Source organism: Mustelus asterias, chromosome 1 (assembly GCF_964213995.1).
Source record: "Mustelus asterias chromosome 1, sMusAst1.hap1.1, whole genome shotgun sequence".
NCBI classification, from domain to species: domain Eukaryota; kingdom Metazoa; phylum Chordata; class Chondrichthyes; order Carcharhiniformes; family Triakidae; genus Mustelus; species Mustelus asterias.
This window is the reverse complement of record NC_135801.1, coordinates 78,788,421-78,807,214: the sequence shown is the minus strand read 5'-3', so window position 1 is coordinate 78,807,214 and position 18,794 is coordinate 78,788,421. Positions and strand designations below refer to the sequence as shown.

General features: G+C 42.4%; 1 protein-coding gene across 1 annotated transcript in view; it reads left to right on the top strand.

The window, feature by feature from the left end:
* antxr2a (ANTXR cell adhesion molecule 2a) overlaps positions 1 to 18,794 on the top strand; it is a 219,650-nt gene that overhangs the window by 72,449 nt on the left and 128,407 nt on the right. The window contains exon 11 of the mRNA XM_078213868.1: positions 11,551 to 11,629. Coding sequence (XP_078069994.1) covers positions 11,551 to 11,629 — 79 coding nt within the window. The remainder of the gene's footprint in view (positions 1 to 11,550; positions 11,630 to 18,794) is intronic.

Here is an 18,794-nt window from a genome sequence, read left to right as displayed (position 1 = left end):
TTAGAATTTATTTTCAAAATGTACCATTTTATAAATACATCATGTAAATGTATAATATTTGTCTTTCTCGCTGGTAATTCCTTCATCCTAAATACGCGAAACTTTTAAAACGTTAAGCTTGGGACTCACCTCATTCTCCATCTACTCATTTAAACATTGGTGGTGTGTCCTATAGTGTATGATGGGCCTATGCCCTTCGTTGTAGTTCTGTATTGAAAAAGGGTACTTTCAAGTCAAATGCAGGGTAAAACCATGTTGATCAAGGTATGATGCTACGTTGAAACAGTGGACCAGCGGAATAGTAAGGTTTCTCTTTCTCTGTGCGATTCAGTCAGCTCCACACGTTGTTGTTTAAATGTATCATTTTGGGTTTCATAGGGCCTGATCTTTGTCTGGGGGAGAGGCATTCGCAACTAGGAAACCCTGGAACGCAGTTTCTGACAATTTTAATGGCGCAACCTAATTGAATTTTCCCCTGATGGCTGGCTGGGTAAGTGGCTAAAGGGATTGGCAAGCTGACTGGCAGGCAGGCTGCGTCTTGTGCGGGGTGCGGAAAGGACGAAGGGAGAAATTGAAGATGAGGGGTGGAGAAGACTGTGGTTTGGGGGAGGGGTTTAAGCAGAGGAGGAGATTGCAAATTAATTTGGGAACGCTCCTTATTCTCGCTGACAAGCAGTGCTAGAAAGTCGCTGTATCTGGTAGATCCAGCTGTAGTCTCACACTTGAACTGCTGGGTTTTGCAAGCTTTTGGAAACCTGGTCCAAAGCTATTAAATCCACATGGAACCTAATGAGCATATTTAAATAACAACAGACCCGCCTCTTTAGAGCAATGAATCTCCTCCCTAACAACCTGCCTTTATTAAAATTGGATGTGGACATGTTCAAATGTGAATCAAGTATGCTGATTCTGTAACATAAAGGCCATTTCACCACATGGTATTTGAAAGATGGCTGTACTGCCACATAAAAATAATTTCCTGAATCCATTTTGAAAGACTTTGTGACACATAACTTCAGTTTGCAGAGTAAACATATTGAGGTTTGAATAGTTCATTGCCTCATCAGTGTGACTTTTTCCATTTCACACGACAATCATTTTTATTGCATAAGTAGTGACAATCTGTGAGCTGTGGACTGTTCAGGCTGGGCTGGAACTAATTTAATTAAAAACACTGAATTCCAGAATTTTAACTTTGGGCTGGAGTTGGTTGGGTGAAGGCAAGTGGCAACTGTCCTAATGTCAGCAATGAGGCCTGGCCATGCAGCTTCCAATGGAAAGTGATGGCTGCTCAACAGGCGGGAGGCATTGCTGCCTCACAGGCCAGGGACCCGGGTTCAAATCCGGCCTTGGGTGACTGTGGAGTTCGCATGTTCTCCGTGTCTGCGTGAGTTTCCTCCGGGTGCTCCGGTTTCCTTCCACAGTCCAAAGATGTGCAGGCTAGGTGAATTGGCTGTGCTGAATTGCTCCTTCATGTTCAAAGATGCGCAGGTCAGGTGGATTAGCAGGGAATTAAGGGGATAGGGCAGAGGATGGGCCTGGGTGAGATGCTCTGTCAGAGATTCAGTGCAAACGCAATGAGCTGAATGGCTCCTTCTGCACTGTAGGGATTCTATGAACATGATGTTAAGTAGCAGGATGCCTTTGTTGGGACTGTCACTTTCACCCCCTGCACTCTGTTAAGTTACAGGGAAAGGTTTTGGGTAGGTGGAGGAGGGGTGCAGAGGTATGAAAGTCGTCCCAAGACAGCAGCGGGTGAAAATTCCAGCTGTGTTTAGTTTTAGCAATAAAATGTAATTTAGATTTATTTCTTTTTGTGTGGCGTTGGTCTCTCAATTGAAGAAGCTCTCCTAGCTACCAGCAGTGTTGCATGTAGAGTTTTGGGCGGCATACCAGTTTGGCTCTGAATACAATGGTTAACATTGGTATTGCAAGATCTTTCACTCAATGGGCAGCAACTCATGATAAATACCATATTAACTGATTCTGGCAGATTTTTGTGTCAGGCCATTCTGGAGCTCCAAGCTTGGTTCTCTTGGTTCTGACATACTCATTTCTTTCGGTTGCTACCTATATAGAATCATAGAATCCCTACAGTACAGAAGGAGGCCATTTGGCCCATTTGACTCTGCGCCAACCACAATCCCACCCTATTCCCGTAACCGTCATTTACCCTGCTAATCCCCCTGACTCTAGGGTCAATTTAGCATGGCCAATCAACCTAACCTGCACATCTTTGGACTGTGGGAGGAAACTGGAGCACCTGGAGGAAACACACGCAAGACACAGGGAGAAAGTGCAAACTCCACACAGACTGTGACTTGAGGCTGGAATTGAACCTAGCCCCTGGCGCTGTGAGGCAGCAGCGCTAACCACTGTGCCACCGTGACGTCCTGGGTGTGTTTTGACCCCTTGAAGATACTGATTGAAAGTATTCAAAACATCCTTAATAAAAATCACAAAGAGCAGAGGACCAAGCACTGACCCCTGCGGCACTCCGCTAGCAACCTGCCTCCAATCCGAAAATTTTCCATCCACCACCACCCTCTGTCTTCGATCAGACAGCCAGTTACCTATCCAATCGGCCAACTTTCCCTCTATCCCACACCTCCTCACTTTCATCATAAGCCGATCATGGGGGACCTTATCAAACGCCTTACTAAAATCCATGTATATGACATCAACTGCCCTACCTTCATCAACACACTTAGTTACCTCCTCAAAGAATTCAATCAAATTTGTGAGGCACGACTTGCCCTTCACGAATCCGTGCTGACTATCCCGGATTAATCCACATCTTTCTAAATGGTCGTAAATCCCATCTCTAAGGACCTTTTCCATCAGTTTACCAACCACCGAAGTAAGACTAACCGGTCTATAATTACCAGGGTCATTTTTATTCCCTTTCTTAAACAGAGGAACAACATTCGCCATTCTCCAGTCCTCTGGCACCATCCCTGTGGACAGCGAGGACCCAAAGATCAAAGCCAAAGGCTCTGCAATCTCATCCCTTGCCTCCCAAAGAATCCTAGGGTACATTTCATCAGGCCCAGGGGACTTATCGACCTTCAGTTTATTCAAAACTGCCAGGACATCCTCCCTCCGAACATCTATTTCCTCCAGCCTATTAGCCTGTAACACCTTCTCTTCCTCAAAAACATGGCCCCTCTCCTTGGTGAACACTGAAGAAAAGTATTCATTCATCACCTCGCCTATCTCTACTTACTCCATACACAAGTTCCCACTACTGTCCTTGACCGGCCCTAACCTCACCCTGGTCATCCTTTTATTCCTCACATAAGAGTAAAAGCCTTGGGGTTTTCCTTGATCCGACCCGCCAAGGACTTCTCGTGTCCCCTCCTAGCTCTCCTAAGCCCCTTTTTCAGCTCGTTCCTTGCTAACTTGTAACCCTCAATCGAGCCATCTGAACCTTGTTTCCTCATCCCTACATAAGCTTCCCTCTTCCTTTTCACAAGACATTCCACCTCTTTCGTGAACCATGGTTCCCTCACTCGGCCATTTCCTCCCTGCCTGACAGGCACATACCTATCAGGGACACCGAGTATTTGTTCCTTGAAAAAGTTCCACTTTTCATTAGTTCCTTTCTCTGACAGTTTCTGTTCCCAACTTATGCCCCCTAATTCTTCCCTAATCGCATCATAATTACCTCTCCCCCAATTGTAAACCTTGCCCTGCCGTACGGCCCTATCCCTCTCCATTGCAATAACAAAAGACACCAAATTGTGGTCACTAGGCTTCCTTTCAAATCCTTTTTGCTTCCTTTCTATATTTCGCTCGATGTTCATAGGAGTGGTCTATACTTTTAATAAGGTCCATTCTGAGATGGCTCTTCAGCTTATCCACTAACTCAAATTTGATTCTTGGCATTAAAGTGGTCAATCTTCTTGCACTCCTTTCTGCTGCATAGAAATTGGATGATCCCTGAATGACTGCAGTTTGAACCATCGCTTCTAATGTGGTCTGCAAGAGCATTCTGCAGCACTTCACTCGGTTTCTGTACGGTTTGAACTTAACTGATCCAACAGTGTAGTGAAGTACTTCACACTAATAAACATGATTAATCATAGTTGTTGCTGAACTTTACCTTTGCAAGCTCTGTCTCACTGATGGAAAACATGTGTCACGCACGTATTTTTACTTTTGTTGTGTGTTCTGTCTGATACTTGTCTACCTTAAAGATTGGTTATCCCAGTTGCCAACTCTGGAGTTCTCTTTACAAAGCCTTTCACCAGTACCCTTTGACAAAGCTTTGATTTCACTTTTGGAATTTAACACTGACAATTTCACGAGCGAGGACCACCTCACCAACCTCAACCCATACTCTAATTTCATCCGAGAAGTACTCCTTCCTAGTTTCATCCTCGAAGTACATCCAATTGATACTAGTCCATATCAATGAAACAGCCTTCAATGCTCCCGGGCCTTAGTTTCTGTAAGGTTCTGGGGGCAGTACTTTATCAAAGACCTTTGTAGGTTTAGCTCGACTGTCACCCCTCCCCCATCCCCATATCACACCCTGTCAGTTTGAGATGTCCACGAGGTAGCAGCCCCCTCCTCCTAACACACACCACCTTCCCCCAACCACCTCAAATACAACAGAAGCAGACCATCACCCGGCTTTCCTTTGTTCTTTCTTCCCTCTCTAACCCTTCCCCCCAGCCGAAAGAAAAGTGGCAGAGCACGAAGAAAAGGGGACATGTCCTCTCTCTGTCTGACCCCAAAATCTGTCAGTTTGAGATGACACCTCCACAAAAATTAAATTCCACGAGGTTGGCTAATCAAGATCCACATCTTCTGAAGCTGTGATTACTGCCTTTTACTCCGTTATTTTTATATATTTTTCTTCTGATTATTGACTCCATTAGCTTTCCAGTCATTGAGTTCTGGCTAATGGGTCTGTAATTGTCAGGTGCAGGAGCTATGTTTGCTTGTTTCCAGTCTGTTGGAGCCTTCTTAGTGTTCATTGACTTCCTGAAAATGACTGTCACTGCTTCACAAAGCGGTGCCCTTTGTTTCTCTCTTTGTCTTGGGATATGGATTATCTGAAAGTTCTGTCTCAATATTAAAATCCCAGATGGTGCATGTTTGATATAGAATGGTATATTGGAAAACCTGAAAGTTATAGTCATTTACTTCAAATGAGTTGTTCATGCTAATTTTCAATACACAAGATCCTTAATACTTTGACATCTTTTCTAAGTGCTGCCTTTCTGCTGAGTATTGGAAGAAATTTTTAGTGTTGTGTTCTGAATCCTGCTTTGTCCCATTCTTATTCTTCCTTGGCACCTCCTTTTACTACCTTCTGTTATTGTTCTTGGCCCAGTAGTCATCCTCTTCCAGTTACAAAGCCTCTAAAATGTGCCTTTGCTCTTTAAATCTGCTTGGGTTTCCCAACTCTTTCCTTTCGGAGGTGTTTTATGCACATTTCCCAGTTGTACTTGGGTACATAACTGAGCCGGTACAAATGTTGTAATATTTTTGAAATGTCCATTTATCCTCAACTGTCTTATCTTTAAGTAGTCTTACCGCAGTATTAATTTGAGATTGGAAGAAGACAGATTACATTTCCCGTATAAAATAGTGCTCTCTTACTTAGATGATCTCTCTCTAATATTGATGTACAGTTTTAAGTGTAAGATATTAGCTTTGACATTTTGACAGCATAATGGAAAAAATCATTTCGCTGATGTTGCCTGGGCAATTCATTCTGTGTATATTGGCTCTTGAGACTTAGAGTTCCAAAGATAGAATCAATAGATATGTCTTGTTTAATCTTTTGCTCCACTATGTGACACTTTTCATTCTCCTCTGTTGGAAAAATATGTGACCACACTATTGCTTTTCATAGGAGGATTGAACCAAGTACATACAGTTTTTAACCATTTGGGTATTGAGGGAGGATAGTTAGATTCATGTTAAAACATTTCCAGGAATAATAAATATTTGAGGAGGAATCAGAATGGCAGATAAGGGATTATTCTGCTTCAAGCAAGGGAAGTGGAGATTTAATGGAGATATTCAAAACCATAAAGGGTCTTGATTGAATAAGGATGGTAGTATTATCCTACTGACCGGATGGTCAACAAGCCAGAAGAGACAGATTTAGGATAATTGGTAAAAGAATCATGGGGCGCTTAATTTTTTTTGAATGCATCAAGTTTTTGATGATCTGGAATGCACTGCCTGAAAGGCTGGTGGAACCAGATTCACTAAAGTTTCAAAAGGATATTTACTTAAAATTAACCAATTTGCAGGGCAGGGAAAGAGCAAGGGAGTGTCAAAGAGCCAGCACAGATATGGTGGGCCAAATGGTCCCATGTTGTATGATTCTGTGGTATTTTAATATATTCTAATCATAGATTAGGAGGCCCTAAATACCCAAAAGATAATGCAATATCAGCAAGGTGTTCTTTATTTACTTATGTTTGTCTTGTATTAAAAGCACCTGGAGGTGCAGCCATATAAGCCTAAAATAGAGCAACTTTGATGCTAAGACTGGTAACTTTGATATTGACATTCATGTAACTGATCAGCGGTGATAGCTTTGTCTGATTTAAGTGACTTCCCATTTTAAATATGAATGCTGTACATGGTGGGTACTGTATTTGTATCAAACATATTTTATGAAGATTCATTTTGAGCAATCTTGTCAGTGCCTAGGTTTTATGAGCGCAAGCTTCCAAATGGAATCCATTCATAATGACAAACTGGCCATCCCGTTAGGGATGAAATATCCCGTGTCCAAAACAACTGGGTATTTCCTTTGCTCCAACTACTTTTTCCCTCTTACCTAGCACACCACTTGGGATGAATCCCTGAGTTCCTGACTAAAAGTTCAAGTGGAAACCTGCACTGATTCAGCAATCAAATTTAGATCACAACATAGTTTGAGACAGTGTGTGTCTGTTCAGCCATTGTGCCACATTTTTCAAACTATTAAGAATTCATTGAGCTTCAGTCATGATGATCTTGGGAGGACAATGTACCACAGGGCCATTATCTGAAACTGCTTCCTTTGCAGATGACAAGTGTATCTATTTGCATCCACAAAGGAACAAAGTTCTGGGCAAATGAATGATGGCCTCCATCTGGAACATTAACTCACTTGAAGTAAAGCAAGCTCTGGAACATTTCCAGACAGCTGTACAGATCGACAGCATCAACTTTCACTTCTGCAATTGACGCTTTGGGCAGAATTCTCCCATATGGGACTGAGTTCAGTGGCGGGGGCAAGGATGGGGAGTTTTATCCTGCCACAGAGGCTGACAGGAAACCAGGCCATACCTTCTGATCACAATCCACTTAATTATGTATCTGGAGCTTTAGCACCATATTCTGTGGTTGTGTGGGGGATGGCGGGGGGCGGGGGGGCATTGGGGTTAGGGTTTGGCTGCTTGTATCCTGCTGCTATGTCTGGGTGCTATATTTAAAAGATACTCAACTTCACTGGCCAATTGTAGAAGAAAGAAGATGGACCTCTTCAATGACACTGAATCTGGAGCATCCACTTAATAGATGCTTCCTTCTCTCTCTCTCTTCCCCCCCCACCCCACAACCCACACTGATGTCTCAGGGTCTAGGGTTGCATGTGACCTCTATTCCAAACTCAGGAGGCTGCACGCATTCTTCAAGTAAGTCCCAACATCTGCACACCACGGTGTTCCAGACGTGTTCTGGACCAGCGTGTTTTTGACTGGTATTGCAGAGAAGCTTTCGGCTGCATCCCATTAACAGGATACAAATCAGTTTCACACCGTCCACAAGTGGGTTTTCTGATCCGCCATGGTGGGAACCAATGGAAGATCCCTCTGGAAATTCACATCAGCATAAAACCGATTTTTGGGCCTCGTGCCAAATTCCATCCTCCCACTACCCAAAGCTGGTATTGAACCTGCTGGCAGGAGCAAAATATCCTGATATACCTCACCACCCAAAATAACCTGCCCTTAGTTTTTGTTTTGCTCAGAAATTATGTTCTTATACAAATACCATATTGAGAATATTTATCACAATAACGAATCGAAAATCAGTTTGATTTAAAAAGGCTTTTAATTCAGAAAGGTAGCCATGTTACTAACTTAATTTGTAATTCATAAACTCTGCATTTATGTAATTACTTCAGAGAAAGGGTTAAATTATAACTTATCCAAAACCCATCCATTTTTACAGGGTTAAAAGATGACCTAACGTTTTTCTGAATTTCAAGTGTATTTGAATGTATTTTCCGGAGGAAGTGATTTCAAAACAAAATGATTATTAAATTAATAGCAAGTGGGCTAAATTTAGATAGGAGTACACTTCTGAGTTAAGGCCCAAACATGCTGATGATGGAATACAGGAAACAATCATGCATCTGGTCTGTCTGGTATCTGAAGTATTAGTGTTAGGTGTCCACATTCAATGCAAAGTGGAAAATCATTTAAAAATACAATTTCCTGTGGGTTTTTGTTTTAAATAACATGATCTCTTAATATTCCAGGCCATAATCTGAAGGATGAATTTATGTTTATGATGTAGGTTTGTGCGTTCAATCACTTGAGATAACTCAAGTTCTCATTGCAGATTTAGGCCTTTTAGTGCTGTCTTCTTTATTTAAAAAAAGGACAACTTTTAGAAACTTGTTACACAGAGAACCACATTCAGTTCAATCCAGTTGAGGTTAGGCACACAAATAGGGTGTTATTTAATGGAGGGTCTTGTCTGTCTGCTGGAAAGCAAGTGAGAGCCTCTCTATCACCTTTTTTCCAGAAGACCTGGTGAATTAAGTTCAAATTAGGCACTTCACTGGGCAGCGGTGGGCCTTTTCTGGGCTCCAGGACCCTCAGGAGGGTGCACAAGTCCTGCCTGTCTAGAGCTACCAGCCAATCAGACACCAGCAGCTCTTCATTGCTTGGCAGTGCCACCAGGGAGGTGGTTGTTGCGCCAATACTACACCCACCAAGGCACAGGACCTACACTTTGTCTACTCGGTCTACACTTCCCACTGCCTCGGAAAAGCAGCCAGTATAATCAAGGACTCCACGCACCCCTGACATTCTCTCTTCCACCTTCTTCCGTCAGGAAAAAGATAAAAAAGTCTGAGGACATATACCAACTGACTCAAGAACAGCTTCTTCCCTGCTACCGTCAGACTTTTGAATGGACCTACCTCACATTAAGTTGATCTTTCTCTACACCCTAGCTATGACCGTAACTCCACATTCTGCACTCTCTCCCTTCCTTCTCTATGTACAGTATGCTTTGTATACGCAAGAAACAATACTTTTCACTGTATACTATTGCAAGTGACAATAAATCAAATCGACTTGGTGAGTAAATAGTATTGGGGTGGAGATCATGGGGAGGGTCGGAGGGTTGGGGTTTGGCAACATGGGCGGGTGCTGGCTACCAAGAGACCACCTGCTTCTCAGTCCTCCTCCTTCCAGGAGACTGCAAGCAAACATGCCAAGGTTTGCTTTTCGTGTTCCCTGCATGGTGAGTCCCCACCCACCAGTCAGTGAATAGCATCTGCAGCAAGATGAGGCTTTTAATGGGCATAATTGAAGGAGAAATAATATAGTTTCAAGTCAGAGTGGCGTTGGAGGGGAACTTGCATATGGTGGTGTTCCCATGCATTTGCTGCCCTTGTCCTCCTTGATGGTAGAGGTTTGGAAGGTGCTGTTAAAGGAGGCTCGATGCGTTGGTGATGCACATTGTTGCCACTGTGTATCAGTGGTGGAGGGAATGAATGTTTACACTGGTGAATGGGTGCCAATCAAGCAAGCTGCTTTGTTCTGGATGGTGCTCGAGTGTTCCTGGAGCTGTATTCAGCCAAGCAAGTGGCGAGTATTCCATCACACTGCTGACTTGTGTCTTGTAGATGGTGGACAGGCTGGTGGGGTGGCAGGAGGTGAGTTACTCACCACAGAATCCCAGCCTCCAACCTGCTCTTGTAGCCATTGTATTTACGTGGCTTGTCCAGTTCAGTATTTGGTAAATGGTAACCACAAGATGATGGTAGGGGGGAGTCAGCAATATTAATGTCATTGAATACCAAGGGGAGATACTTAGATACTCTGTGAAGACTCTATGTTTTAAATATCCAAGTACTTATATTCTTTTTCCTATTACTACACATTACTAGTCCTGTGGCTTCAGCAGGATTAGAAGCAATGCAGAGGATGAAAGGGCAACATCTGTAGAGGGTTGTATGATGTCAGTAAGATGAGAGTGAGTGAGTGTCGGCTGTTCTAATAGGGATGTAAGGAAGGGCCTTGGAGAGAAAGAAATGAGTGGACTGTAATGTGTGTTGGTGGGAAGAGTGCTGAGCTGGAGAATGGTGGGAAGTGAGCACCTGAAAGCGGTATTCACCTCAAGTCCTCAAGCTCTTTAAACCTCTTAGGGTATTGAATTAGGGTGGGAGGGACCACCTTCCTGCTGTTCACTGGTTCAGCCACTTGCAGCCACATCTGTTTGGTTTAAGAGGCTATCCTCTTCCTCCGTTGCTTAAGCCTGAGAATTCAATCTTCAAAGGAGCCATTCTGACCCCTGTCAGGAGCCTTTTGAATAGAAATCCTTCCATGGGCAAATGCAAGTCATCATCACTCCCATGGTGGGTGGCACAGTGGTTAGCACTGCTGCCTCACAGTGCCACGGACCCGGGTTGGATTCCCAGCTTGGATCACTGTGGAGTCTGCACATTCTCCCCGTGTCTACGTGGGTTTCCTCCAAGTGCTCCGGTTTCCTCTCTCAGTCCAGAAAAAGTGCTGGTTAGGTGCATTGGCTATGCTAAATTCTCCCTCAGTGTACCTGAACAGGCGCCGGAGTGTGACGACTAAGGAATTTTCACAGTAACTTCATTGCAGAGTTAATGTAAGTCTACTTGTAAGACAAATAAACAAAATAAATGTATCTCCTGCCTGCAACCATGCTACCTAAATTCACTGAAACTGAAACTCTTTGTCCTGAGAGTTCTATTTCCCTGATTTAGAATTACAACAACAGCAGTCTGCGGTATTCCCTTTTAGGAAGAAAAGACAGGCTGCACTATGTATTATTAGCATGCACTGAGCAGCGAGGGCCCTATTCACCCCAATGCTACAATTCAATAAATGAGAAGAGAGGACAAAATCTGTGTGCAGCCCATCTCCACTGCAGTGAGAATGGGCAAGTTGTACACTCATACTCACACTCTCTTGTACATCTATGATTATGAGAAACAAAAGAACTGCAGTCAATTTTGCAATCTAAACAATTGACAAACTTCTGAAAGTACATCTTGCAGAGATTAAACTTTACTGTGTGATCTCTGTAATAGCGGAGATGGGTATATGCAAGCATTGGTGACCAATTAAGGGATGAGATCCTATTAACAATTAAATTCTGTGACCTAAACATTCAGAAACAGTGAACAATATGTATTCATTCCGAAATGTGCTATTGTGATCTAAACCGGCACTAGTTTATTCGGTATGTACTTTGCTAGATTAAGAAAATGCCAGAAAAATTTAACTTCTATTGATTACATGTATTATTATATTTCTGATTTAGAACAATGGATGTAGCGGTGAGCTTGAATAATGGGAAATCATTCATCTCTAGTTCAATCACCATCACTGCCACAGCTTGTGTAAGTAAAGAATTTTATTCATTTATTCAGGAAATTCAAACAGAAATCAACAATTTATGCATGAAATACAATATTGCCCTTAAAGTTTATTTTTAAAGTGTGCCCAGAGTTCAGCTTAGCCATATCATTTACTTTCACAGTGTTACAATACAGTTCAGAGTTAGAATGATACTTAAATCAATACGATTTACTGCTTGTGTGTATCTGTTTTTTAAAAAAAAACTAAAATCGAATGTATTATTGGCACAGGTGTAAAAGCCACTTGTACCAATTTTATGCAACTGAGCTGCTAACAAAATACTAATTACAGATTTGTTTAAGTCACACAGCAGGTTTGTAGGCTTTAAAGCATGAAAATAATGTGACATGCTCTACATTGCATAATAGCCCTCTTTCTGTGTATAGAATTCCTCACACACAAAGCTTAAATCTTCATAAAGCCAAATATGAAATCAATACTTCCCAAGATTTTGCCCTGTGCTTCATGAAACTGGATGGACTGTTGAGATCACCAACCATCTACAGCAGATAATAGGAAAAGATGTGTGCACAAATGTCACATTACAATCTCCACCTTCACCTCTAAGATAAAAACAAAACGCTGGATGCTGGAATCTGAAACAAAAACAGAAAATGCTGGAAAATCTCAGCAGAGATTTTCTCAGCTGAGCTGCCAGCTCTGGTGAAGGGTCATCCAGACGCAAAACATTGGCTCTATTCTCTCTCCACAGATGCTGTCAGACCTGCTGAGATTTTCCAGCATTTTCTGTTTTTGCTCCACCTTTACCATTCTGTTGCTGCTGATTGTGTGTTATTAAACAGGTGTGTCACTGCCCTAATTAACGATAGTTCTCTGCTGAGAATTTGGAGGTAACTTTAATTTTTGTTTTAATTATAGCATAAAATGCTTGAACTGCGTGGCATGTCTTTCTGCATCGAGAGAAAATATCAGTTAATGTTTCTGTGAATTCTTCAAGAGAATCCTTAACTTTAATAAAAATATTCAGGGTTTGTGGGCTTTGCATTCATTGCCCATCCCCAAATGCCCTTTAGAAGGTGGTGGTGAGCTGCCTTCTTGAACTGTTGCAGTCCATGTGGCATAGGTAGACCCACAGTGTCAATGAGGAACAGGTTTCAGGATTTTGACCCAGTCATAGTGAAGGAACGGCAGGTAATATGTTTCCAAGTCAGTATGGTGAGTCGCTTGGAGGGGAACTTGGTGGTGGTGTTCCCATATGTCCCTGGCCTTCAAGATTGTAATACATGTGGGTTTGGAAGGTGCTGTCTAAGGACCGTTGATCAGTTCCTGCAGTGCATCTTATAGGAGGTACACACTACTGCATCTGTACGTTGGTGGTGGAGGGAGTGAATGTTTGTGGAAGAAATGCCGATCAGGTGGGCTGCTTTGTCCTGGATAGTGTCAAGTTTCTTGAGTACTGTTGGAGCTGCACCCATCCGGGCAAGTGGAAATTATTTAATCACACCCCTTGACTTGTGCCTTGTAAATGGTGGACAGGCTTTGGAGTGTCAGGAGTTGAGATACTTACTATGGGATTCCTCTGACCTACTCTTGTAGCCTTTGTATTTATATACCTAGTCCAGTTCAGTTTCTGGTCAATGCTAATCACCAGGATTTTGTTAGTGGAGGATTCAATGATGATAATGTCATTGAATGTCAAGGTTAGATTCTCTCCTCTTGTAGATTGTCATTGCCTGGCATTTGTGTGCATCAGATGTTTTTTGCCACCTGTCTCCCCAAGTCTGAATATTGCCCAGATCTTGTTGCATTTGGACATGAATTGCTTCAGTATCTGAGGAGTTGTGAATGGTGCTGAACATTGTGCAATCATCAACAAGCATTCCTACCTCTGACCTTATGATGGAAAGAAGGTCATTGAAAACACTGAAAATCAAAATACTGCTGCAAATCTGAAATTAAAGCAGACAATATTGGAAATACACAACAAGTGTAGAGAGAGAAACAGTCAGCAGATGAGATTTTAACTTGGTCAAAACCCATTCAATTACACAATTAAAATCATCCCTAATGTTTCAGATTGATGAATTTTCATCAGAATTCTTAACCCTTTGTTTCAGTGACCAGTTGTGTGGAATCTCACCAATGTTGAGGTGGAATGGGCTTTCTTTTTGTTTTTATTCCAATTAAATCAAATCAAGTCCAATCCAGAGTCTCAACAAGTTGAGACATTCCCGATCCAAGCTGACAAGACAGGGCTCTCACCTCCTGTCTTGGGCTTGATCTACATGATCCAAGCTGATTGGAGTAGGCATAGCTCCTCCTCCAAGGCTTGATCTCATTTGCATCTTAGCCAAAAGGCCGAGATGCCGCTTTTAAAAATTGCTTCAGATGAAGCTAAAATGTAACCTAATGACTCCAACCAAGCACAGCATGTCGATACTACACTTGATCATAGAAATCATAGAAACCCTACAGTGCAGAAGGAGGCCATTCGGCCCATCGAGTCTGCACCGACCACAATCCCACCCAGGCCCTACCCCCACATATTTTACCCGCTAATCCCTCTAACCTACACATCCCAGGACTCTAAGGGGCAATTTTTTTTAACCTGGCCAATCAACCTAACCCGCACATCTTTGGACTGTGGGAGGAAACCGGAGCACCCGGAGGAAACCCACGCAGACACGAGGAGAATGTGCAAACTCCACACAGACAGAAGGCCGAGAAGCTTTTCTATTAGCTTAATTTGAATTGGCGAGAGTATCAGATTAAACAATGTAAAGATTGCATCCATCTCATTATCTATAGTATTTAATTGCTTTGCAGATGTAAAAATGATGGGGCTAAAATTAAAATTTGGTCAAGGTGCAGATTGGCGAGTGTCGATGTGACCGACCAGACCATCTGGAGGGTTTCACCTTCTTGAAATATTGCAGTCCATGTAGTGCAGATGTAACCACATTGTTGTTAGAGAGCGTGTGCCTGTTAAAACTCAAACACTTCTCTTCATTATTTACTCTTACCAAAGTTCAATCTTACTCCTAGTCTAGTGTGCATTTCCTTTCCTGTTGCGTTGCCCTGTCTCACATCCTATCACATGAATACCCAGTCATACTTGAGAAAAATATTAAACAAAGAAATTGTCCTGGAATACACACTATCTGACCAAGAATCTGCTATTTGACATTATTTTGGACTCGGTGTCTGCTTAAAAATGAGGAGACTGCATCACTTTAACAGGACATGCTTCTGACATTGTAAAACAGCATATCCATATGAGCAGTACTGCAGGATCCTGGCATTTTAATTCTCCCACCCACTCGCAGTCTGACCTTTTTATCTTTCATCCCTATAATGTTCAAAGGAGCTCAATGAAAGCTCAAAAAACAGTACCTCTGTCTTTCGATTGGGCACTTTTCAGTCTTCTAGACTCAACATTGAGTTCAACAGTTTTTTCAGATGGCAGCTATTGGTGATGATTCTATTTCTTTCATCATTATTATTCATCATGAGATGTGGATGTCACTGACCAGACCAGGCTGGAGGTGTACCGCCTTCTTTAACTACTGCAGCCCATGTTGGGAAGAGAGTTCCAGGATTTTGACCCAGTGATAGTGAAGGAACAATGATGTATTTCCAAGTCAGGATGGGAACTTGCAGATGGTGATGTTCACATGCATCTGCTGCCCTTGCTCTTCTTGGTGAGAGAGTTTGGGTGTTTGGAAGCACCTTAACAATGTGCTGCAATGCATCTTGTAGATGATGCACACTGTTGCCACAGTGCACTGCCGTTAATGAGCTATCAGTTAAACAGGCTGTCTTGTCCGAGGTGATTTTGAGCTTCTTGAGGTGTTGTTAAATCGCGAGAGTATTCCATCACAATCCTGACTTGTGCCTTGTAGATGGTGGAAAGGCTTTGGTGAGCCAGGAGGTGAGTTACTTACTGCTGAAGTCCCAGCCTCTGACCAGCTCATGTCACAATATTTATGTGGTTGGCCCACTCGGGTTCTGGTCAGTAGTAACCCCAAGATGCAGCTGTTGGGAGATTCAGTGATGGTATTGTCATTCAAAGTAAAGCAGAGGTGGCTAGATTCTTTCTTAGATTTGGCCATTATGTGGAACTTGTGTAGCATGCATTACTTGACACTTAATAGCTTACATAAGAACCTAAGAGATAGAGCAGGAATGGACCATACGGCTTGTTGAGCCTGTTCATTCAACATAATCATTGTTGATCTTCGCCTTAAACTCCACTTTCCTGCCTGTTCCTCATTCAGCCTAAGAATGAATATTATCCAGTCTTGCTGTATGCTGGTACAGACTGCTTTGTTATCCGAGGAGTTGCAAATGGTTCTGAGCACTAGTGCAACCATTCCCACTTCTGACCTTATATTGGAAGGCAATTTATTGATGAAGCAGCTGAAGATGGTTGAGCCTCGGACACTCCCCTGTGGAGCTCCTGCAGTGATGTCACTCTCTTTTTTTATCTCTGTCCAAAAAACTGAGAAGAGGACGGAATTTTATGGCCTTGCTCATCCCAAAACCATAAAGTCTGCCCGAGGTCGACAGACCTTCCCTGCTCCGCCCCTTGCCCACTCCGATTCCCGTGGCAGGTGAGGCGGTTAAACTCGGGCCCGCCAGTCTGTGCCAGTCAGCCCAGTTGCGTCTGCCTTTGTTTTCTGGTGCAAACTTTTTGCACCTTGCTCAACCCCAGTCTCAATCTGAGCCTCTCGTCTCCATGGTAATCAAGCCACACAGTCTTCTTGTTAAGCAGAACACACAGTTTTACCTAATGTTACCTGGGGTGGCAGCAATTTCTCTGTAATACTCCATATCTGTAAATACATGTAACTATCCATTATAAAATAGGAAAATCTAGTTATTTCATCCTACATTCTGACTTGTAGCCTGAAGGAGTGTTGAAGATTGATTGATTGTTAACTCACTTGTTTTTATTTTTAAATGATTGATTTATTTAAAAAAAATTAATTGCAAGTGCGAACGAGATGTCCATTTTTGGACTCGCCACACCTTAGCTTCCCTTTTCTAATCCATGTTCATCATTAGTTTGATTCATTATGATTCAAGTACAGGTTGAAAAAACTCCCTAAAGAAATTGCACAACTGGGAAGAAATCAGTTGATTGTCTGACATTGAGCCTATATGACTGTACATAACACTTAATAACAAACATGTTTAGTGAGATTTGTTTCTTAAACAAACAGATAAATGCTCATTGATCTGAGCTTCAATTTACTTAACAATTAGACTCCCTGAATTTAATAGGGTTCAGCTGTATCCAGTATCTAAATTTAATGCATTGTATACTAAATGGCATTGTTCCCCTTTCCTTGTAAAGGAGCACGTTTTCCAATTTACCCCAGCAAAACCACAAGAAACAAAAATACACTGGGATGTTTCAAAATTGCAACATGACTTTATCCAGATGTTACTTTCTGGCTGTCGTGTTTTATGACAGAGCCAGAACAATCTCTAGAGTGCTGGATGCTTCTGAAACCAGCTAACACATTCCAAAATATTTTGACTTTCTTACCTTAAAGGGAAGCAGGCACCCTCTTGCATGGGGGATGGGGGGAAGGTGGAGGAGGTGCAGACATGCTTTATATTTATATTGTGAGCCTGATCCAATATCCTGTCATGGTGTGTGAGCTCAATTCAGCAAAAAGTGTAAAAATAGATAGGGATAAAACATAGAGACACTTCCATACCTATAAATTTTATTTGCTATGGAAACTAGAAGCAGGAGTAGGCCATTTGGCCCATCAAACCTGCTCTGCCATTCATTATGATCAGGGCTGATCATATTCAAAATCCTGATTTATTCCCTTTCCCTCCTCATATCCCGTGAGCCCTATCTGACTGTAACACTACATTCTGCACTCTCTCATTTCCTTCTCTATGAATGGTATGCTTTGTCTGTATAGCGCGCAAGAAACAATACATTTCACTGTAGGTTAATACATGTGACAATAATAAATCAAATAATTGCTTCTTGAAATCAGACAACATTTTGGCCTCGACTACATTCTGTGGTAGTGAATTCCACACATTCACCACTCTCTCTGGGTGAAGAAATTTCTCCTCACCTCAGTTTTAAAAGGTTTACCCCTTATCCTCAAACTATGACCCCTGGTTTGGACTCCCCTACCATCGAGAACATTCTTTCTGAATCTACCCTGTTAGAATTTTATAAGTTTCTATGAGATCCCCCCTCGTTCTTCTAAATTCCAGTGAATATAATCTTAACCGACTTAGTCTCTCCTCATATGACAGACCTGTCATCCCAAGAATCAGCCTGGTAAACCTTCGCTGCACTCCCTCTAAAGCAAGGACAACCTCCGATAAGGACACCAAAACTGCGCACAATGCTCCAGGTGTGGTCTCACCAATGCCCTATACAAAATTCAGGAAAACATCCCTATCCCTATACTCAAATCCTATTGCTATGAAGGCCAACATCCCATTTGCCTTCTTTACTGTCTGCTGTACCTGTGCGCTTACTTTCAGCGACTGAAGCACGATGACACTAAGGTCTCGCTGAGTATCCACCTCTCTCAATCTACACCCATTCAAGTAATAATCTGTCGTCTTCTTGTTGCTGCCAAAGTGGATTACCTCACATTTATCCACATTATCCTGCATTTGCCATGCATATTGCTATATTGCAGTACAAAATTATTACACTACAAAATTATTAATTGCCCAGTAAGGTTGTCTGGCGGAGGTCCTGAGGTCGTGATCCATTATCCATAGGATTGTTTAAATAATTAAGGAGCTAGGGCCCCTGTCTTTCCATCTCTGTGAGGAAGGCATTTTCCAATTGCACTGGATATCTGCCTTCCTGTTGCCACTTTAACTGTGGTCATCCACCCAGCCAATGGCTGCTGCTCGAGTTTTCCCTGCCCTTATTAACCAGCTATTTTTGGGCTTCCTGTTGAACCTTTGAACCGTGTGTAATACCCTTGGTGGTACTTCCGTCATGACTTTCGACACTGATGGCGTAGTCTCAGCAAGCTACCCCTACTTCTTGTTGTTCACCTCTTCACCACATTGAGTTGTGCATCAAACTTTGAAGGGAATTTGCTTTATAGCCAGGCTTTATCATAAGAAACCAACTAGGGTCAGAGTTGCCGGCAGCCTCTCAGAACAGTTCAGAATTACAAT